Raw genomic sequence first — 21,684 nt, 5'->3', positions numbered from 1 at the left:
CCTTTAATTACCGAGGTTCTAATACCCTATAATGCTAGCGTCGCACTATCGCCTAAAAGGATTGTTACAGAGTTGTTCTTAAAAACGCGCCGTATATGGGCCGCGTCACTTTCGTCTGCAAGGGACCCCGCTAATGAGACTGCGGAAGACGCAAATGCCACCTACCGCAGGCCACCGATTTCTCTGCAGACTCGGAACTCATGGCGATGCGGTTGCTGTTCTTACGGTAATTGGTATTCATTATGGGCATCCTACAAGAAAGAGTTCAACGTAGAAATAAGAAGAAGCGGCTCCTGCAAACCTTAGGTAGGTCCACTGAGGCTGACTTAGCCAGACTGGGCAACGTAGCCATCTCTCGTGTTATTCCTTTGTCGCCCTGTATCATTATTTCATCACGTCGTGCAACCTCTGGACCCCATCCTGCATGCATCTCTCCAATCCGAGGCCTTTTGATCTGTGAGATATGCATGCTCTATTGCGACTGCCGATGACCCTACGGCAGGTCGCCTCGGACCTGCTGTTGACGCGAACTTTAACCGCCGACGACGCAAGGGGATTATTAGCAGACGACAGCGCCACTCAACATTTGAGAACCAGACCGGTCTCGCGTCAAGGACGTCGACTCTGGAAATTGATGGGTATCATCGGTCTCCTCATTTCTTGCGGAGGGCTGCTCTTTTCGAAGCGGCCGGCTGCAAATTACAATCCTTCAACACCACACGAAGACCACATTCTGCACGTCTTACTCCCAACACGCTTGCATCAATTGGAAACATGCAGGACCATACTCAGTGGAGCGGCGCTCAACTATCCGAACCCATGGGCTATCAGCTGGATTGCAGATGTCGATGCCGATGGCAAGGACATTGGTGGCGACTTGGCAAAGCTCGAAAGTATATTGGCATTTCTAGAGTATCAGGAGCCAGTGCGGAATGATGATATTGTGATTGTGCTCGCAAATCCAAGGTCTTGGTTTCAAGTACGGCCGGAGGTACTCTTGAAACGGTATAGAAGCATCCAACAAGAACGCCAACGGCAAAGTCTGCGTCAGAACGCAAGTCGCGAACTATACGAGCTGCAGCATGTCAAGTCGAAGATCGTCCTCTCTGTGGAAAAGAAGTGCTTGTCAAAGGAGGGTGCTGATTGTTTGCCGGTTCAAGCAGAAGACAACACACCGCGCTTCGTCAGTCATAATTTCGTTCTAGGACCAGTACAAGAGCTACGACTACTTTATAGGTAGGGGAATGATCCAATGTATAACCATGTTGAATCCGCACTGACAGTTCTGCAGGGATGCAGTAGCGGAGGCTAAAGGACTGGAAGATCACCATTCCTCATTCGATGAACATAGCGTCTTCGCTAGGTTGTACAGTACCTTGCAACACGTCAACAGCGCCCCAAGAGACTACACTCTTGGATTAGACCTTGTTGATCGACTGAGCTTCGCAGCAAATAGCGACGTAAGCTCTGCGAAACGGCTCACAGCATCTTCCGAGGCAGACGTGAGCTTTTGGGCCCACAAAAGCACTTCAGGACTTACGGAAGATATTTCAAAGTCCGAGCCTCCTTTCCGGTCCTCCTTTGGTATCTCGCGAAAAGGATGGCGAGACGTTCCGCTCTTGACACCGAAGAAGGCCGCTACGGTTCCCGCCATCGTACAACATTCGTCTGCGTACGATCCCAATGCATCGCAAGCGTGGTTTGAACATCTCTGGTTTCATCCGCATGGACGGAAACTAGTACAATCGTACCTAGCGAGTCCAAGGACTCCATTGTCCAGCTTTGTCGACTCGGACGGGATTCAGCAACGATTCTACGGCTCTCATACCGGAGGAGTTGCGGCCGTAGCGGCCGACAGCGAGTTGCATCCATGGAGCGAAATCTGCGAGGCAAAGGATTTTACCAGCAGCTTGTTCGCGGATGGTACTGCCACATGAAAGATCACCGATGGTCGGAGGTCGTGCAATGGACTTGACAGTCTATAGCGCTTGGTCAATCGCGGGAAGTCAAGACAATKCGGTGATTTTCGCTTGCTACGCCGCTCAAAGCCCGTGGTATATGAGGCACGGGGGCCCAAAGATTTCCTGGAGCATGCCCTCGAATAGGTTGCTCTCTTGCACTGGCTTTTTGACGCCCGTCACGCTTCCCAAAAGGATGTCTCGGCCTACTGCGGAAGTCTCCGGCTTACGATACGCTATGAACGGGATAAATCATCGACGCCTGATGGTACAACAGCATGTATCGAGAATGCGATGCGGTACTTGGCTGATGATTGAAGGATATCAAAATCATCACGACTTGTTGTTGACTTTACCATTCAGATCTGACGCCATGATTCCATGTTGGAATTCAGTATCCTGCTGGTCGGTGTGCTCGAAGGGATCGAATGGATCAAATGCTGTCACCATTACAACCAGAGGCCAATCGCAAGAGCAGATGTCAAGTTGGGCTCACTAAATTATGTCAAGCATCGCGGTAGAGAAGGTCTAGCTTGGTAGCATCCCAGCGTTTTGACTCTGGACGAGCATGCCACTTTCGCTGCCTCCTCCGTTGTCGGCCACTCACCAGGCTTTATGAACTTCCTCTCCTCCACTCGCTACAAACTTGCATCACGAAGAACAAGCCACTCCGCCGGCATGTCTGACACAGTTGAACACCGAGTGCTCAGAATACCCGCAGTTCTCGAGCTAATACTGCTAAGCCTCGATACCAAGACTCTCTTGCACGCGCGGCGAGTTGACWGAATTTTCCAGGAGGTCATTACGGGCTCATTCAAGCTTCAACGCAGACTCTTCCTCGCACAAGATCTCCGGTCTACCACTAAGCTGATGATGACTGGGATGCCATGCGGTGGACCCGTGGCTAACCATGCTCTTTTATCGACTGATGCTGCCGGCGTGCTTCGGATCGTCTATTGCTATGAGACGGTAGAGTGCCCGGGTTATCAATTTTGCAATTTCTTGCCACTGCATCTTGGAGATGAGCACTGGCTACATGGAAGTTGGCGGCATATGTTTGCGGATCAAAGGAGCTATCAAGTTGAAATGGTGAAGCTGACCTACAGGGACAAATCCGTTACGGTACAGGGCACAAGCACCAGCGGTTGGAAGGGCCAGAATCTGACCATAGGTCAGATGTTTGACTGGGCAATGGAAAACGCTGGCGACGACGTTCGAAAGGCTATCTTGGGATCCCGAGCAATTCGATTTTCCTGAATCAAAACGGGTCCCGCATGCGAACCATACGCTTGGACGAATCGGAGACTAGAGGGAAGTCTTGCAGCGATTCGCGCTGTGAAATACAGTACGATTACACCATCCCAGAATGGAGGTATTCCCCCGATAATTTGCAAGGGGTGGTCGAGAAGGCGAGCGACGTTGAGACCATCACTGCGGAAAGAATTGTCGATGGATCCGTCAGCAGCGCACCTCCCTTTTCAGCCGCCGGGGAGCGTCGGCTATCCTGAGGATGGATCCTTCACACCAAGACCGCCAAGACTTAGCGATCCTGCGTCGCATGATGGAAGTAGGGCTCGCAGAAAGTGTCTCGTGCGTCCTGATGATGGGATCGCGAGTCCTCACATGTTCAGAGACGAACATCAGCACTCAATGCCATCACGATGGTGAAATTCTATGACTCGATATCCAAAGACCACCAAGAATGGGCTCTACGGCAAGATCTCTTCTTCATTGCCACGGCTCCTCTAGTAGGCAGGCATATCAACCTCTCGCCGAAAGGACAGCCCTCCTCGACCCTGACAATCCTGGACGGCAATCATGTGGGCTATTTGGACGCGACAGGGTCCGGGATCGAGACTGTGAGCCRTATATGTAAGTAGACCGAGGAGCCCAAGGCAGCCGATCGAGAAGGCATAGCCTCAGATGTAGCTCGGTCTGTCCGACAAGGCATGGTTTGCTGTCCAAAAAGAAAAGGATACCCACATTCGGTTGCACCCACTACTACATGAGCCTCAGAGAAATGGCAAGGAAATTATCATGGAGCTCAGACACTTTGTTCCAGATGAAATCTTTTGACTTAGACTAACGCCTTGCCTTCTGAATCAGATGAGAACCGAAGGGCTACGATAATGTTCTGCAGCTTTGCATCATCTCCTCGTATCATGCGATGGTTCTGCCACGGGAGAGTCATAGAAGTCGACCATCCTGGATACTCCTCCTGGCTGGCAAAGCTGGGCAAGAAAGAATACCCATCTATGAGAGCGATCATCTTGTTCGAGGTGTTCAAAGGTGAGCCTGGCTTCTGGAAGACCATCAATGATAAGGCGATCATGTTGATTCTCCGTGTCTAGTCCAAACTTCTTGTGGATTCGCCGTTCCACTGCTTTCTCAGCGTATGAATCCTGGCGGACATGACGAAGGCCCTCGGGGATGCTTCATCCAACGTAAGACTCTCGAGAACTTTGCTACGAAGAGTATGGGCTACCCTGTGGAGATGAATGCCTATAGGGTGAAGATGAACTCAAGGAGTCTTGATGGATGTCCTGGATTGCGGGTTGCCAGGAAGAATGGTGGGGAATATCTGCTGCTGCAAGATGTGAGGTACGTTGATCTGGGGTGTTTGAGTCATCACGCTGCTCAAACGCGAGACGCCGTCGTTTGTTGACGGTGGGAATACGCTCACAAGACGAGCCGGCGTTCACAAAACTTGCAGCACGGAACAGGACAACATGCTGATGCGATTGACCATACAGACATTGGCTTAGGACGATTCTATGTCAATGGCAGGCTATGGTGCTTGGTGCTGTACTAGCCATTGTCCTAGTCGAAGTGCTTCCAGCCATGATCAAAATGTCCAACCTAGCGACATCAAACTTCGCGAGTCGCTACTACAGCCTCGAAGATATTGTAGGCTAAAAGAATACACAGACTCCACACACTCACCCAGTCACGTGCAGATTCTTAAAAGATCATCCTCGGGTTCTCCGCATAGGTCTCCGCTTTTGACTTCCAAACATGCATCCAGCTTACCGAACATGACTTAAATTGTTCCTCAAGAGTGAGTCTCCATCTTACAATGTCGAGAGAGGTTCCTTGTTTGGGTAGTCCTCTTGAGTGCTCAATCATGGCGGCAGATCCGACCCGACCAATCCGCATTGCAGGTAATGCATTACCTTGATCAAGGTCAGTTGCTCGAGGTGCTAATAAAGCTTTGTAGGCGTCTCCGGTTCTGCTTCTGACCGACGCCATGCAATGGCAATGCTAGCAGCAAATCATCCAAACGACCCTATAGATGTTATCATCGGAGACTGGATGTCGGAAGCTAATATGAGTACATATACTCAAGACCTCCAAGAACACCACAACCACTAACAACACCTAATAGCGGGCAGGGCGGTCATGAAGACGGATGGTCAAGGTGATGCCTATGAACCAACCTTTCTTGAATCTCTCGAACCCGCTCTCCACGATATCGCGAAGCACGGGATCAAAGTCGCAGTCAATGCCGGCGCTTCAGACACCCACCTCCTGCACAAAGTCGTTACTGAAATGGTCGAATCGAAAGGATTGAAACTCAAAGTCGCTTGGATCAGCGGCGATGAAGTCTTTCCAGCCATTCAAGAGGCCCTCAAAGAAGGCAAGACCAAATTCGAGAATATTTCCACTGGCGAGTTCCTGGCGGATTGGAAGTTCGAGYCTTTATATGCACAGGCCTACCTCGGCGGCCTAGGAATTGCAGCTGCGCTTGCCAAAGGAGCAGACATAGTGGTCTGCGGCCGCGTGTCGGATGCGAGTCCTGTCATAGGTGCTGCGTACTGGTGGCATGGCTGGAGTCGAGACCAACTTGATGAGCTCGCGAACGCCTTCGTCGCGGGTCATTTGATTGAATGTTCGAACTATGTTTGTGGTGGTAACTTTAGTGGTTTCAAATCGTTGGAGACCAAGCGCTGGCATGATATCGGATATCCCATTGCGGAAATCTCCCGATCTGGACAGGTCGTTATTACGAAGAATCTTGGTTCAGGAGGAGAGGTTAGTACGCAGACGTGCTCTTCTCAGCTGCTGTACGAGATCCAGGGCCCGTGGTATTACAATTCTGATGTTACGGCATTGTTGGACGAGCTTTACTTTGAGCAGATTGGGACGAATCGCGTTGCACTACGCGGAGTGAAATCTGACTTTCCACCACCGACTACTAAAGTCGGCATCACTGCCAAGGGAGGCTATCAAGCGGAGTCACATTATTTTCTTTGCGGCCTGGACATTGAGGAAAAAGCACGAATGCTAGAGGCTCAAATTCGACATCTCCTGAAGCCTCACTCGGACAAGTTCTCCAAGTTGGAATTCACGCTCAACGGGACTGCTGCCGAGAATGCGAGGAATCAGAATGCCGCAACGGTGGACTTTAGAATCTTTGTGCAAGCTGCCGAGGAGCAAGATATTGCACCTACGAAGTTCATGAGAAATACAATCGATGGCATCATGCAGGGGTATCCGGGTGCAACTATTCATATGGATATGCGGCAAGGCTTTCCCAAGCCGATTTTTGAGTACTATGTTACTCTGCTGCCCCAGTCTGCCATTTCACACAGGGTACACTTGTGGGACGGACAAACACTGGACATCTCTCCGCCTCAGCAGACCAAGGTCTATCCTGCTCAACAGCCCAGCGAACCAGAAGCTACGAATCTCCGAGTCACGAATTTTGKCAAGACTGTCAGAGGGCCGCTTGGATGGATCGTTCATGCACGATCTGGAGACAAAGGCTCGAATGCGAATGTTGGATTCTGGGTACGACATCGGGATGAGTGGGAGTGGCTCCGCTCGCTGTTGTCTGTCGATATGATCAAGTCGTTGTTGGCGGATGAGTATAAGACTGGGAAGAAGATTGTGAGTACTTTCGTTTCCACTCTACGTGTCGGTGCTGATTGAGTTTGATAGGATCGTTTTGAACTACGCAACATGTTTGCGGTACACTTCCTACTGCACGACCATCTTGACAGAGGCGTAAGCTGTTCTTCGTCGTATGATTTCTTGGCGAAGAATGTCGCGGAGTATCTGAGATCCAAACATGTAGATTTGCCCATCAAGTTTTTGAACAGGGGCAAGCTATGAGATGAGGTACAGGAGAAGGTCTTTTAGCTCCAAGAATCCATAGATGGATGTATTGAACAAACTACGTCAGCCTGAACGTGAGGAACGTGACATTAAATCTCCACCCTTCCGCCACCATTCATTCACTCACCACGACCCAAAACACATCACCCGCACTTCCCACCACAAGCAGAACCGACCATGTCCACCCACGCCATCCAAGCCCGTTCAATCTACCGCCGAATTCTCCGCGAACTACCCGCACGCTCCCCCTCCCTCCTAGCAAATCCCTCACCCATGCAAAAACACATCCGAGCCGACTTCACCACTCCTCCAACCGACTCACCCACACAATCTCTCCAACACCAAAATTCCAGGCCGTTGGAATGGAGATTGAAGGAGGCGGAGCAATATGTCAAGTATTTGGCTGGTCAGCGCATGTATACGACGTTGGTGGAGAGATATAATCCGGGGATGAATATGACGGATGAGGATCGGGTGCGGTTGACGGCGAGGAGGGTTGGGATGGATTTGCCGTTGGATATGCGGGGGAATGGTAGGGAGGATCAATGATGAGGATGACTTGTGTTGTTGTTGTCCGGAGGAGGTGGAGATGGGAAATGGTTGGCGATATTTTAGTGGCAATCATTATCATACCTCGGACCAGCGCATGTTATGGAAGTCGGGATCATATTGACATCGATGTTGAACGATAGGCCTGCTTTATCTGCAGATGCTATCTGCGGGCGATTGACTTGAGAGGAGCTCTTCGACGGCAGTCCGGAACAGGTCTGCAGTGAGGTCTGCAGTTGTGGCCCACAACCAGCATACAATCGACATGCACGCAAGGTGATGACCTTGATCAAAGGCATTGAATCAATCCGCATCTGTCTTGTCAACGTTGTAATCAACGCCAGAGTAAGGCCCTTTACACCGCCATGGGAAAGGAGGCAGCACGATGGCGAACAATATCACCCAGAAGCATTCTGTCTCAACAAACGAGCATCGAATTATGACCTGTATGGCAATGTATATATCGATTAGTTTAGCGATTCGCTTCAWAAGACATCCATTCGCCAGCATCCAGCTCAACCAAGCAAACTCCCCGACTTCGACGACGTAGCCGGCGAACTGATCGAACTCGATTGCCTTTTCTTCAACTTTGGCGACGATACCCTTGGCATGCTGGCCACGCCATTAATACTCATGACCGGAACCACAGTAATGCGATCCTCAATGGCTTCTTGTCGCCGCAAAGCAGCATCCAAGTAGTTTCGAATGAGCTTCTTGACCCGCTTAAGCTCATACCCATGACTACTACCCTCATCGCCGTCTTTCTTCTCAACTTTGCTTGTCAATCTGGAACTGAAGATGCCACCCGGACAAATCTCAACGCCAAAGCCTGATCGAATCGTCAAGCGATATATGGAAATCGATATGAAGCGTGTGCTGGCGATCGCACCGTCATTGGCTGCGTACTTTGATATGAACCACGTGCCTGTGGAGTTGGCGAATTCGGTGTATTTGAGCTCGAGTCTGTCCATACACGCTCGGAGAGTCACTATCAGCCAACGTAGATTTTGACACGTGAAGCCATTCATGCGACTGCGACTCAAGGCGGCGCTCCTCCGTGGGATCGTTTTGAGCTGGAGCAGATCTTGTCTAGATGAGAGCGATAGGCCACATGCTATATTTCCGATTGCGAAAAGAGGGTCAAAGGGCATCGGCCAAGGCGCGGATGGTTCTAAAGCTGAGGCGCTGAGTTGCATGCCGTGGACTTCTTGCCATGTGGTCGACTTTGAGTCGGCATTGGAGAGCGCAATTGCTCTACTCTGGTTCGTTTTGGCGTTGTGTGGACCTTCCACTGGCCATTTGATCAACCCAAGGAGTGTATGCGCGGTATCCCTAGTCATGACATTGCGATTAAGAATAGAGTCTGTGCCATTACAGCCATCTCCTTGCATCATCTCGTCCAATTGCTTTTCGAAGTAGGCTTTGTTGTCGCCACTCCGGCACACGGCTTGCTCCGCTTGTAGTCGTCCGATGATTTGTTGCCGAGTTGATCCAGCGAGATCGGCCTTCATCTGGACTATACCTTGCTCTGCTATGGAGTACGCGATCAGAGCCTCCAGTCTGCGGTCTGACAGGCAGTATATATCACCCATCCAGAACGCGGCGGCACAGTCCGCAACTTCCAGGTGTGCGATATCGAGTACACGTTTGCTGAAAACCAAGGAGAAGTGAAATAAAGCCTGCTCCTGCTTTCCCTTCAAGCTGGCGATGACGCCCATCAGGTGTCGTGTTCGTCTATCGGCGTCTAATTGGCGCGACTCTGGTCGATGCTCGAGGAACTCTTCGAGGTGCAGCTCGGCTTGTGCCAGATCACCGACATTCCAGCAATGTACGATGCGTGCTGTGATGGCCGCCTCCAGATCGAGAGCATTGTCAAATCCAGCGGTTACTCCCTCTTTGCAATCTATTGGTTGTGCCTCTGCGCCCAGAGACTGACACTCACTTTGTACAGAAGCCGAGCAAGGATTCTCTGCATCGTCACCATCGGCACTATCCCAGGTGAAAACTTGGGCCATACGCTTCTGAGGCTCAGCAGAGCCACAACTAAGCGTGCGCCTAGGGTTTCTCCTAGGAATGATAGGAACATCGTCGTCAGGATGTTCATCTGACTCAGACACGCATTCGCTAGTATTATCAGAGGTCTCACTGTCGTATTCTGATGGATCTGCATTGACAATGTGGTACTTTGACTTGGATCCAGTTGATTGCCGTAGCTCTTGTCGGGAAAGTACTTTTGTTGAGGAATTGCCATTCCCCGGAGCAAGCATCTCAGTGTGCGCTTGTGGCCTGCTCAAAATTCCATGTGTGTTGTCTGGCAGCTTCCGCGGTGCATCACGCGCCAGTCTCGAAGTCGCCTCTTCGTCATCGTAGACTGAGTCGACCTTGACAGATGGAGGAGCCATTCCGTGACAGCTCAAGGAAGCAGCGGTGCTGGCTTGCCTCWGATCAGTTGATGAACCATTTCCATCGCACGGGCAACCCGTGTCTGCAGCTCCGATGGGAAGCTGAATTGGTGCTCCCAAGGCAGTCGGGCCATCGTTTCTGAACGGAGAGGTCGTGTCTTGTGTCAGGATCAGGCGAGAAGCAGTCTCAATGTCCTAGAGATTAGTCCTAGTCAGCATATGTCGAATCCAACGTGCGAATTGGGCGAATGTTCCAAAACAGCATGTCGAAGATGTCTCGGAGAAGACGAACAATTGACATTGGGTCGGCCACCGCGAATGGAGCTTTCCAGCTGTCCAAGGCGATGGGCGAAGGCCGGGTGTCTTCCATCCCGCAAGTGGTCTCAAGATGACGACTTATACTCGATGTTGCCGCGCCACTCCGATGTGTGAACTGAGAGCGTCGCAGTTTGCTCGCAGTGCTTGTAGCTCCATCCAATTCACAGCTTGTCCTCAATCCACAGTGCGCGTGCACAGCGATCAACGGATAGTCGTTGGACTCTCTCGCATGAAGCGCAACTTTGTAGGTGTTGAGCAGTCTCTCGCTGATGATTGCGATGCGGATTGTGAATTTGACTTCGGAACTGTTGTAGGCTAGGGGTTGTCGGTCTTGATCGAGTGCGAGGTCTATGGCATTGAGGACCCTTCTACACTCAATCACTACCTCATTCAAGGCAGCAGTCTCGTGTGCGGTCGACTCGTCCTCCCAAAGCTCAGACACCTTGTTGAGCGTGTCGTGTAAGATCTCCAGATGTTTGGAAGCGTTCTCGTATGGACCAGAAAGATCTGAGCCTGCCACATATTAGATCTGTGTACAGCGCGGAGGCCATCACTCACATTGACAATGAAGCTCAAGTGCGAGTGCGCTAACGTCTTCAAGATTGTCAAGCCGCGCTCGCGGCTGCATATTGTGACTTCTTTCTGCGAATCCACTTTCCACTCGCATCGCGGAGGAAGGTATTAGCTCAGGCTCGTCGGTGGGTGAGACTGAGGTGAGCAGATCAGTTGGTTGCACAAGCCCGGGCCCGCCGACGGTGCGATGGTGGCTGTTCTAACATTCCAAGCACGCGTCCAATGAATTGTATGTTGTACGTCGGTGTAACAGGCTTTATGTCGCGATCAGCCCGTCAGACGTGACTATTCAATAGCTACGAGCGTCGATGGCTCACAACTGGATCAATTTTAGGCAGACATTCTGACGAATGCTCTAGAACAGCAATCGATGAAATGGAGATTCTAGAGTACGGCCTCTGCGATTCCATCGTTACACGTTGAACTGATCGCTGCGGTACGTCCTCCAAAATGGACTCGCTGTGTTTCATACTATCCGGATGCGATCCAGACTTCGCAGTGAACGGCAATGTTTCGAGAGGCCGTGTCCAGGTATCCGGAGGGAATGTTTGCGATTGAGTCAGCGTTCATCAGAAGAAGACACGGCTTAGAGTACGGTAGTCTTTGTTCAGCGTTTCCCGTATGAAATTTGTTGATACCTCATCAGACCATGCTGCCGTACGGTTCGTCAGTTATTGGTATGCGTGCTTTGATGAATTCGTTACATGCTATGCCGTCGCGTGCAACAACAGTACCTTCAAGCATCGAGGAAGTCCGCAGCCGTAGCTTTACAAAGCATGACGGGCGCATGATAGAAGGGAGTGATGGATGCTTGCCGGTCCGGCGTCGTGACCGTCGGTTGAGTTGGTAAGCCGTTCCTTCGAGGACCTCTCAAGGACAGTTCCGGAACGAGGCGGTCTTTGCTCTGTATTAGAGCAAATCTGCTCCGAACAAGTCCCGGCCCTTGATATCATAAGAAAGAAGACTACAAGAACTTGGAGAAAGTTTACGGTACTCCCGTCGAAAGGTATGGCCCCTGACTAGAGTACTTTTCTTACAAGCGTGAAGGAAAGCGCATAATGCAATCAGGGAACTGACCAGGCGAGTTCCTGAAGCACACGGATCATTCCACTGCACATATGCTACGATCCCAGTACATCATCGGAGTCCAGCCATGCTAATCTCGCGGCATCAGGGCAGCATGCACAGTGTAAGCGGTACATGGGACGGTCAGCAGAGGAGAATAGAAACATCCACTCGTTCGCAGAAGGCCGAGGGACGTGAGAATGCCGATGGTACCGGAATAGTGTGTACAGGGGGTTTTGGTGTTGTTGTCGTTGTTGTCGCTGTCGCTGTCTTCGCCGACGAGGAAAGAAAGCGACGCGTTGTTTATCCATCGTAAAGTGCAGGCCAAGCCGAACTTTACACACTAGCGCCGCGACGATAAATCTCATCGCGACCTCAATGAACATTTGCGGTCTCCCATTGATAATTCCGGGCAAACTCGCGATCCATGCTGGCGCATAACACTACGACATTGCATCCCCAAAAGCCGGAGCTATGAGATTGTATTCCCAAACGCTGGACTGCCTTGGAGAATCCGACCTGAAATCCAGGAGCTCATCTTGAAAACATGTCTACCGGCAAGGTGTCGCCGGACACGCGCCACGCCAGCATGCGAGCGCCAAAGGTGGGCCACAAGAAATCCAGAAAGGGCTGCCAGACGTGCAAAACACGTCGCGTCAAGTGTGACGAGGCAACGCCAGAATGTGGGATTTGCATTCGTCTCGGCCTGACCTGCGCATATGTCAATGTAGAGCCTGCGCGCTCACGAACCAAGTCCAGGAGTATGGAAGCCAGCACTCAGCCGTCCAGGTCATCTCCGGGAAAGTCAATAGCACACGAGAGCCCGCCCATGGGAAATGGAGACATTGCAGTTTCCACACCGCAGCAACATATAGTGCACATTCAGGAGTCCGCGTTGGAAGAAGCCGAGCAGAGACGGCAGATGGAATTACGTTTGTTACATCACTGGATAGTGAATGTGGCGCGACCCTTTGGCATGACCTCCCCTCCTAGCTGGAAGGAGTTATGGTGGGGAGAGGTGCCCGAAGTCGCGCTCGAGAACAAGAATGTTCTCTATGCCATGTTTGCTATGACTGCAACTCATCTTCTTGGAAGACGCCCAAACGACGGTGCTTTATATCAAGCGCGCGAGAACTACTGGGTCTGGGCGTTGCAAGRGCAGGGAGCAGCTGTGGCTGTTCTGGGACACTCAAACACCGACGCCGTGGCATTTGCCGCACTATTGATCTCTATGAACGCACTCGCCATGCTCCAGGAGCGGAACCTGGAACCTTACACTYCTCCAATGGAATGGTTAGAAGTCGGCCGAGGCGCATTTACCGTGCTTCCTCCACCCGAGAGCGTTCGTGAAGGGACGGGTCTTAAGGTGCTTATGGAAACGACGGCACCCATCTGGCAGGCAGAGCCTGTGTTTGATGCGGAAATGCAACGGGAGTTTGGTGCGGTCTTGAATCGGGACATTCCGTCCACGGATGTGTGGGACGCGGAGACTACCGAGTCGTATGAGACTGCTTTGAGCTACATCGGCTCATTTCGCCGTGCTATACTTGCTGGAGAGGCCGCCGACATCAATCTGCGATGGATTTGCATGTTTCCGTTCATGGTTCCAAGGCAATTCATCGACTTTGTTGGCGAGGGAAGGCCAAGAGCATTGGTAACGCTGGCCTACTTCTTCGCTGTGATTGCGCATACAGACGCTCTCCAATATCTTGGCAACATCGGAGATCGAACCACTGCCAGACGCGAGATCATCGCTATCAGGGCTATGCTCCCTGATGAATGGCAAAGCCTCATGGCATGGCCCTTGAATGAGATTGGAGGTGGCTGAGGCGAACGCACGAATCTTACCCAACCATCGTCGCATCTCCGAGTGGCTTGCGAATATCTCCAACGTCTGTCGCAATAGCCGAATGAGCTCTGCACATCAACCACAGCGATATGCCCTTGATGACTGGCGAAGCGTAAGCCGCGCAAGCGAAGGGTCAGCTCGACCTTTCGGCAGAATATCCACTTGCTCCTAGTCATCGTGGCACGCATGCTCCTCTCTTCACCGCCTGGTCAGTTGGAGTGTGAGTTTGGGCGGCACAGCGCAGCCGCACACGTGCTTGCCACAGCAGATCGTGCATACATCGACGTTTCCGACTGTGGTGGGACGATGCAACGCATCGGAAGTCAGCCGTGCCGCCAAATCCGCCCAAGGGAATGCAGCACACGGCGTGGACTTTTCCGACCGGCCGAATGTACCGGAAGCTATCGTGGCGGAGTGGACGATTGCCAAGTGTACCAACCATATCGATCGGCAAAGCAGACGCAGGGCGCTGACATGGACACACACGAGGTAGCGAAACTCTATTGGGCACTGCATGAAAACGCAGCCAAGAATATGCATCRCGCCATCATTGACAACGCACTGCGGTCTTGATAAAGCTGTATAGAACGGGCAGAGTTTGCAGCGTCGCAATGATTTAAATAAATGCATGTCTGCAGGCGCATTATATCATGTACCAGCAACACCAGAACAACACCAGAATCCTCGCGACTCGACCATTGCCTTCCAGGACAATCCATTGACATCTGGCGAGGGATGTCAGCGCCAGAAACCAGATCCGACAATGCTTCCAATGAGATCCCGAGGCGCAGTCTCCGTGTGATGCGATGGAGTCAGACCGCCCGGTTCTCTGCCAGAATCATCTGTCCTACTCCCCGTCACGGAGCCAATGTCGCACTGCGTACACACTTGGAACGGACCGGCGATGAATTCCTCCGTCCTGCAGATATGTGCTCACTACTCTGCGTCCCGCAGCAGCATTCTCGTCACCTAACGCAGAAATACACGTTCGCGTTATCTTCCAACAGACCCCGCCCTGCTAGCTTGAGTTCGAGCAAAGAAATTCATTGGATGAGAGGCGAATCGGTTGATGAAATGTATTCGCTGTCTCTTCTTGCAGTAGTGGCCAGCGTGGAAGCTGTCTTGACGAGAATGTCCCCATTGGTAGCGGTCTCCTCCCTACCAATGGGCCATCTGTGCGACCATCATCCGACGGCACATGTCGTCGATGAAGACCAGGGTCCCGAAGATTCCTGCGGGCCATGGGACAGCGCCTCCAGAGTAGCCACGCTTTCGAGGATATGCGAAATGGAATCTTTTTTCGAGTCGTTGCTCCCGGTCGATCTACGATGGCCTCGGAGCGACTCAATTTGAATCCTTGGATTGTCCGGTGGCTGCTGAAACTCCGCGAGGCAATCGCTCAGCCGGGTGCTCGTCGCRTCTTCATTTCGCGGAGATGGACCTCGGAGATGGGTAGATGAATTGCGACAATCTCAATAAGGTAATCCGAGCGTTCAATTTGAATGCTTGGACCGGTCTGGACAAACGCCCTGATATTTGGGAACGGTCGTAGCCCTAGGCGCATGAACCGATGTGCAAGGTGAAGGCGGCGACCTTCGGGTGGCAGTTTGGCAACGCTCCACAAACGTATAGTAGTGGCCGCACTCTTCAAACTTCATGCTGWGCGAATAGCCTGGAAGCGGGAGAATCGAAAGGGTCAGCGAATGCTTGCAAAAATACTTTGGCCCATGGACGAAAATACAGCCAGGCCAGCCCAGCAAATGGTCAAGGAGAGAGAAATGTGCTCTTTGCCATCGTCTGTCCGCCTGCCTCTTTCGCTTTTCGTTTCGCTTACACTTACACATTGTTTTTTGTCTTCCCTTGCCTTGGTAGTGCTGCCTTTTTTTCCCGCTCCGATGATCCTAAATTGAGAGTTGTCCTGCCAGACCTCGACCACGGACGGACGGTGCACAACAGCAGCGGGTAGCCGAAACGCCAGGGTACGTCCGTACGCTTGGGCCGGTAACTCTCGTCTGTGAAGAGGACATATCAGGGACAAGGTAGTTGTGGGGGAGAGTAAGGTAGTGATGATGATAGATGGATATTGGGGAAACCTTACATTTGTGTCAGACAAAAGTATATTGGTATGGGTATGTGGAGTGCAGTGTTTTTGTTGGCATAGAGAAAGTCTAGAGACTGGCAGCAGCGGCGCCTTTGAGAGGTCGATAGTACCTAAGGTATATACGGGTAATATCGGTAAACTTATTTTTTTCCCTWCTCTCCCCATTCCCTCAGACCTCTGCCCTCCCTCCCTCCACCGGAGCAAGCAAGCAAGAAAAATCGCAAGCATAAGGTAATAAGCGCGTTCCGGCACGTGGACTTTTGCCTCCATTGGTAGGTGCAGGTGGGTACGCTAAGGTAATCTGGGGACTTCAGGTTTTTTGTCTGATCTCGTGAAGAATGAAGGACATTAAGGTTGTCTGTCTGTCCCAGCTATACTTTTGTCGTATTAACCTATATGAGGAGAAACACCTACTCATTAATTGGCAGCCACATGGCATGGCACACAGATTAATCAATACTTTATATCTAACATGCCACAAAATATCACAGTTCTATATAGAAAGATCGAAGCATTTTGCCGCGGCCCTTCTTCTCGTTTATACCAAAAGTCACAAAAAATAACATTTTTGTTCGCGGGTAATCCAACCACATCTTGGTCAGCCTCGGACTAGTCAGAAAAGTAGTTAAGCTCGAAAATAACGCTCATTGGTAGCGGAATCGGGAAGAAAACATCCACAGCCATCTCGGCCATGCATCTTCGGGTCCAAGAACGCAAATGGTCTGGGAAGAATCATGCGGCCTCTTCTTGGCCGGGGACTACAGTACCATGGTTGTGCCCATGAGCTTTGCCTGTTTGTGCGGAACTAACTCTTGCATGCCGCATGCGGCACGCACATGGATGGACTGCAGGGGTCCCTTCCTTGGACGCGGGGATAGAACGTCCGCTTCCTTGCCGATCTGCTAGCAGTTTAAACGCGCGCGCGACCTAGATCTTTGTTTTTCGAACAGCTGACCGACCGCACTTCTTCGCAATGTAAACGCCTCCTGTGACGTATCGTATCGTATCGTATCGCCACAGCACGCTCATATGACCGGCGAGTAGGCTCTAGTCATAGTCTTCTATCGAAAAGATAGTTGATGGCGAGAATTCAACCGCGAAAAATCATCGGTGGAATTGCCATTGAAGTATATACACATTCGAGTGATGTTCACTAGAGACGCACTTTATATATCGATTGATGCTCGTCTGCACGGAACTACCCCCTAGCAGCCGAACTTAACAAGCGCTTCCTGAGTCATGGTCATTGAATCCAGGGCTGAAGACGGGGGGCCCACGGGGGGCCGTCGCAAACGCAGTGAAGATCATGCATACTGCTGCAGCTAGCTAGATGGTTGGTTATAACTAGTTTATACCGGTTGCTTGTCGTTGGAGCGATCTGCCACACTTTGCAATGGAAGGAATGGATTTTTCATTGATTGAGACCCAAGGGCCTACAGGATCCACGAAGACATGTTGGCGGTGGAATTTGAAATACGAGGTTGATCATAACTTAAGAAAATGTTGCATTGTGGCATTCCCGGTAATATGCAACTAAGTTACAGGTACTTGTGCGCTCACTATTGACTGTAGCTGGGTGGCGTCGCGCTTCAGCACGCGCGGTCTGCTTTGCATGATTGCGGCCACTCTAAAATACGGCGAAGCCAATAGTTTCAGGCAGCAATGCGAGTCCGCGGAGTGGCTCGATCTGATCCAAAGAGATAGCTGGCAATGCATGTAGGTAGCAGCTGTGGGTTCCCTTAGGCTTGGTCTTTCGAGGTCACAGCCCGCTCGCGATCGGAACTTCTTCATGCAGTCGCCGCCGATACACATGGGATTCGCACATGTCGCTTCGCACTCTGGGAGCCTGCCAGGCTTGGCCTATTGTCTCTATGTCGGTATCCGCGAGGTCAAGGATATCCAACCTGCAAGATGGCCGAACCTGTTGCCTGGGTATTGTTGTTGTTTGCGTCGTCTCTTTTGATTGTGAGGCAGGTTTGGGGTCAAAGAAAGTGGCAATAGGAAGCGGTCAGCCGGCAGTATAGGTGACGCCCAAGGTGTAAAGGAGCTGCTTTGGTCTCCTTGGCCCTTTCTGTACGATGACTTGCTCGACTTGCGTTGCACAGGAGAGATGACGGGCCAAAAGCTCCATCTCAAGCGTCAGCGACTCAAGGTTGCGTCGAGCGATCGTGATGACATCCATGCGGGTGCTGACCATGTCTTGGTCTGCCATATTCCTGGCGGCATACGAATGAAGTTCGCGACCTGGTCTGTCGACGGAGGATTCGGGGGAGATTCCAGGATGCTTGCATACACTTGCAGTTGTGTTGGAGTGATTAGCAGTGATGGTGCAGCGTCAAGTATTCATAACGTCTGCCCAGAAGGAGTTTCGATTCCGAGTGGCCGGTTTTCGGAAGGAGCAATCGGATTCCTCTTTGAAGATCTTAATCTTGCTTTCCATGTCGTCCCAGCCTTCGCTATCACTAAAGTCGTGCGAAGATGCGATGGTGTAGYACGTCGAGCCTGCCTGYGAGCCCGTGAAGAGGCTCCTTGTGGTCGAAGAGCATGTGGAAGGTCTGGAGCAGGTGGTGTCTGCTTCACTGCTGGTCGCCAGCGCATCTTCAGCCAGTCTGCTCTGGATGACCCGCCAGAGCATCCAACGGATGACCCAATTCCCGTTGCTGCCACCGACAATGTCGTAGATGCCTCTGGTCTGCTTGGACGATCCTTCGTAAATCTTTTCAACTTCTCGCTGGAATGCAGATTCGGTGATTTGCAAGAGATTGTACGGAGGCACAACGTGGGGATTCCCGACCAGCTCTGGCTGCAATGAATTTCTCGTACTAAACAGTCTGTTCATACCGTCCCAGGCTTCGGCCTGATGAGATGTTAGCAAAGGATGAAGGCGTGAAGTCAGGGTATCGTACCTTCATCTTCCGGTAGATGAGCCGGTGGCGGTACATGTTTTCCTGAAGACCGATATGTAGGAAGAAGTTTGTCCTCGTGTCATCCGGGCTGAGAGACACTCCAGTTGGGCTGAGAAAGATAAAGTCATCCAGACTGAGGTGATCGCACAGGCGCGACTTTTGCGTCCAGAAAGATGATCGATCCATGTGCGACTGGTTCGAATGGGCGGTCGCTGTGGGCCGCCGCTATATCAGAAGATCGTATGGGTGTATGCACTCTCAGTAAGATGGCATGCCGTGCTATTGATCGGATGGAACCAGTATGCTGTGCTTCGGCCTAGCAGGGGCAAGGTGTTGGAAGAGTGCTGCGATTGTCTGTTACGAAGGAGAATACCTAGTAGACAGAATAGGACAGTGGATCGAGGATGGAAGCTCCAACTTCTTCTTGACTTTGGTAGATGAGGTGCTACTGCAGCGACCCGCGCCGGCCAGGAGTCGTAGCCCTGGAATGCTCAAGCATGCGCATGATAGAGTGGCTCGAGAGTGGGTGGCAGCTGCATCCGGGAGAACCAAAGAGTGGAAGCCACTGAGAAGGAGGGAATCCCTCGATGCTCGGCCAGAGCGGCGGTTCTCGCTGCTTTAGCCTGGGCCTCCCATGGTTCGCTAGTTACGGCCGACCAACCCCAGCTGGTTGGTTTTTCGGCGCCGTGATCCATCACGGATGCCACTCGTCGGAACGGCCAACCGTCTCCATCCCAGAGGGAGTGAGCCGAGTTCCCGACCCCAGCTCTGAGTGGTCGATCTCAAAGACAATCGTGCGCCATCGATGCTTTGTTCGCAATTCAGCAAAAAGACTGCCAATCAGCGTTTACCCAGCCTTTTCGCCTTTTTTTTTTTCAACAGTACGTAAATGGTCAAAGGATTATCCCTCAAGCGCCACAACACCCACCCCAAGCAATCGATTTGAGATGGGCGCACTCTAACATGCTTTGTGTGACTCGTGCCGTCGTGTGCTACGTGTATATCCACCTTTCGAATGACGGATCCTACCAAGGCGAGTCTCGAGTTGCGGCTGACGCGCATCTGCAGGTTCTCCATGCGATCGTACGGATCCACGATCAAGGGGGCCAGTTTACAGTAAGCTTTCAAGAAAAGGTTGCTGCGGGAGAAGTCTACACAACGTGATGGCAGGGGTGGGAGCACTCCTCGGCTTCGGCCTTGTAATTAATTGTTAACGGCTTGCGTACATTAGCGTCTTCGCCCCGAAGTTCCCTCGAATGGGCAGTCGATGTGGCTGCGCTGACTTGCATTGCACATCATGCAATTCGGGATCACGTTGTAGGTCATTGCTGCGGCCGACCGAGCATACATACCGTTGATCCAACGAAATTGGTCCCATCATCGGTGTTTTCGTGGTGTCAACCGTTGTAAGCTGACGTCCCTCAGTGAGTCCTATCTCGCTGCACTCGCCAATGCGAGACTGCGTCGTTGGTATCGTCATGAGGACAGGAATGTGGAGGGGAGACGACGAATTATCCAGAGGCCAAACCCGAATGGAGAATCGCCAATAGCCTTTGCCTCGCTGTGCCCTTGACTCGTTCACGCCCACGTCGCTCGGCTGCAAGCATGAGGCACCCCCGACCACGGGAGCATTTTGACTGCTCGGGACTTGCAAGGCCATGTACTTCGTAAGGAGACGAGGTTTGATGATGCCCAATGCTGGCCCCAAGTTCATGGTCGTGTCAGGTGGACGAGAAGACAGCGTCACATCGACGTACCCGACCAACACCCCAGAACGTCTAGATGCATCTCCGACTTTTCCTCCACAATAGTGAGGAAACCCCACGCCAGCCACATTTGAGGCACGCAGCTGCGTTCGGCTGCTTCGGTTGCCTCTTTGGTGGTGGTGGTCGTTGTTGACGCAATGCTGGCACTACTAACTATCCTGCACCACCTCTTCGGACGTGGGCCGCGAAAGTACCAAGCTGCAGGCAATGTATCGCAAAGCTTGGAACAAATTTTATCGAGACGTTATGCTCAAGATGAGTCCGAACTTCGATCTGCTGCATTGCTGCTCCCGTTCTCTTGCTCGAGTGTTGTGACTGTCGCCGCCGTCCCTCTCTGAGCTCTGAAAATTTCAGAAATCGTGGACATGGCGGTAATATCAGACCAAGGAAGACAAAAAGCGATCCAATATGATCCAGCGTCAATCTTCTTGTACCAGCATCATTACAGTCAAGGTTGGCCAGCTCGAACTGCCGCAAATCATCGGTCCAAGCGGTGACTTCCTGCGAATCTTCACGGGAGTGGTATAGCATTTCGCTAGGATGCAAGAACACAGTCGCCAAAAACTCCGGAACATGGACCACAGGACGGAGCTCCGGAATCTTGACAGGGCATGAAACTAGAAATGAGCCATCAGCTTCTGCAGGGGCAGGATCCGGCGACCTCACCTACTTACTTTCAGCATCGGGAATGCTGGTTGATGAGCGCCATTCCATCAAAACGCATGCGATGGGACATTCCACCAGCCGAGGAACGACCAAGCATGGAAGAATCTTCAATATAGACATCTTCTCGGCAATAATCGAAGTCTCCTGTGTTCGCCTGTGGGTCCATTCTACGCGAAACCGCTACGCGAAGCCGCTACTCGTGCACGCACTGTACACGATAGAAGAAGCACGGAGGCAATGCTACGAACACAGCGAAACGAGTCGTGAATCACCACCCCTTTGGACCCAATCAGTTCGATGTCCTTGATATGCAATGCCCCATGTCCGGCTCCGGCTCTGGACTACTCCATCCGCGACACAGGTGTCAAATCTACAATGTCAAAGACACGAAATCCAAACCAGTGTCTCATGTT

The 21,684-nt window shown here is 51.7% G+C and overlaps 7 protein-coding genes; 5 read left to right on the top strand and 2 right to left on the bottom strand.

Annotated features, from left to right (window-relative positions):
- Window positions 1-463: 463 nt before the first annotated feature.
- Window positions 464-1,937, top strand: RCC_10670 (uncharacterized protein; the record flags this gene model as incomplete). XM_023775896.1 has 2 exons in its annotated part: window positions 464-1,236; window positions 1,292-1,937. The coding sequence occupies 2 exons, from the start codon at window positions 464-466 to the stop codon at window positions 1,935-1,937; spliced, it is 1,419 nt and encodes a 472-aa protein (XP_023631664.1).
- Window positions 1,938-3,619: 1,682 nt separating this feature from the next.
- On the top strand, window positions 3,620-4,874 carry RCC_10669 (related to pyridoxamine phosphate oxidase family protein; the record flags this gene model as incomplete). XM_023775895.1 has 4 exons in its annotated part: window positions 3,620-3,830; window positions 4,065-4,247; window positions 4,310-4,559; window positions 4,712-4,874. The coding sequence occupies 4 exons, from the start codon at window positions 3,620-3,622 to the stop codon at window positions 4,872-4,874; spliced, it is 807 nt and encodes a 268-aa protein (XP_023631663.1).
- Window positions 4,875-5,082: 208 nt separating this feature from the next.
- RCC_10668 (probable DUF1446 domain protein) lies at window positions 5,083-7,073 on the top strand (the record flags this gene model as incomplete). XM_023775894.1 has 4 exons in its annotated part: window positions 5,083-5,119; window positions 5,176-5,289; window positions 5,344-6,848; window positions 6,900-7,073. The coding sequence occupies 4 exons, from the start codon at window positions 5,083-5,085 to the stop codon at window positions 7,071-7,073; spliced, it is 1,830 nt and encodes a 609-aa protein (XP_023631662.1).
- Window positions 7,074-7,253: 180 nt separating this feature from the next.
- Window positions 7,254-7,625, top strand: RCC_10667 (uncharacterized protein; the record flags this gene model as incomplete). The annotated part of the gene is made up of 1 exon (XM_023775893.1): window positions 7,254-7,625. The coding sequence occupies one exon, from the start codon at window positions 7,254-7,256 to the stop codon at window positions 7,623-7,625; it is 372 nt and encodes a 123-aa protein (XP_023631661.1).
- A 515-nt stretch (window positions 7,626-8,140) lies between these two features.
- On the bottom strand, window positions 8,141-11,012 carry RCC_10666 (uncharacterized protein; the record flags this gene model as incomplete). XM_023775892.1 has 3 exons in its annotated part: window positions 8,141-10,222; window positions 10,320-10,858; window positions 10,904-11,012. The coding sequence occupies 3 exons, from the start codon at window positions 11,010-11,012 to the stop codon at window positions 8,141-8,143; spliced, it is 2,730 nt and encodes a 909-aa protein (XP_023631660.1).
- A 1,518-nt stretch (window positions 11,013-12,530) lies between these two features.
- Window positions 12,531-13,811, top strand: RCC_10665 (uncharacterized protein; the record flags this gene model as incomplete). The annotated part of the gene is made up of 1 exon (XM_023775891.1): window positions 12,531-13,811. One exon carries the CDS (start codon window positions 12,531-12,533, stop codon window positions 13,809-13,811), a length of 1,281 nt encoding a protein of 426 aa, XP_023631659.1.
- A 4,457-nt stretch (window positions 13,812-18,268) lies between these two features.
- RCC_10664 (uncharacterized protein) lies at window positions 18,269-18,875 on the bottom strand (the record flags this gene model as incomplete). XM_023775890.1 has 2 exons in its annotated part: window positions 18,269-18,790; window positions 18,840-18,875. 2 exons carry the CDS (start codon window positions 18,873-18,875, stop codon window positions 18,269-18,271), a joined length of 558 nt encoding a protein of 185 aa, XP_023631658.1.
- Window positions 18,876-21,684: the final 2,809 nt, after the last annotated feature.

This window comes from Ramularia collo-cygni (assembly GCF_900074925.1).
Source record: "Ramularia collo-cygni strain URUG2 genome assembly, contig: RCC_scaffold23, whole genome shotgun sequence".
In the NCBI taxonomy this organism is placed as follows: domain Eukaryota; kingdom Fungi; phylum Ascomycota; class Dothideomycetes; order Mycosphaerellales; family Mycosphaerellaceae; genus Ramularia; species Ramularia collo-cygni.
Note: the sequence above shows the minus strand (reverse complement) of the source record. Positions and strands in the feature narration are given on the sequence as shown.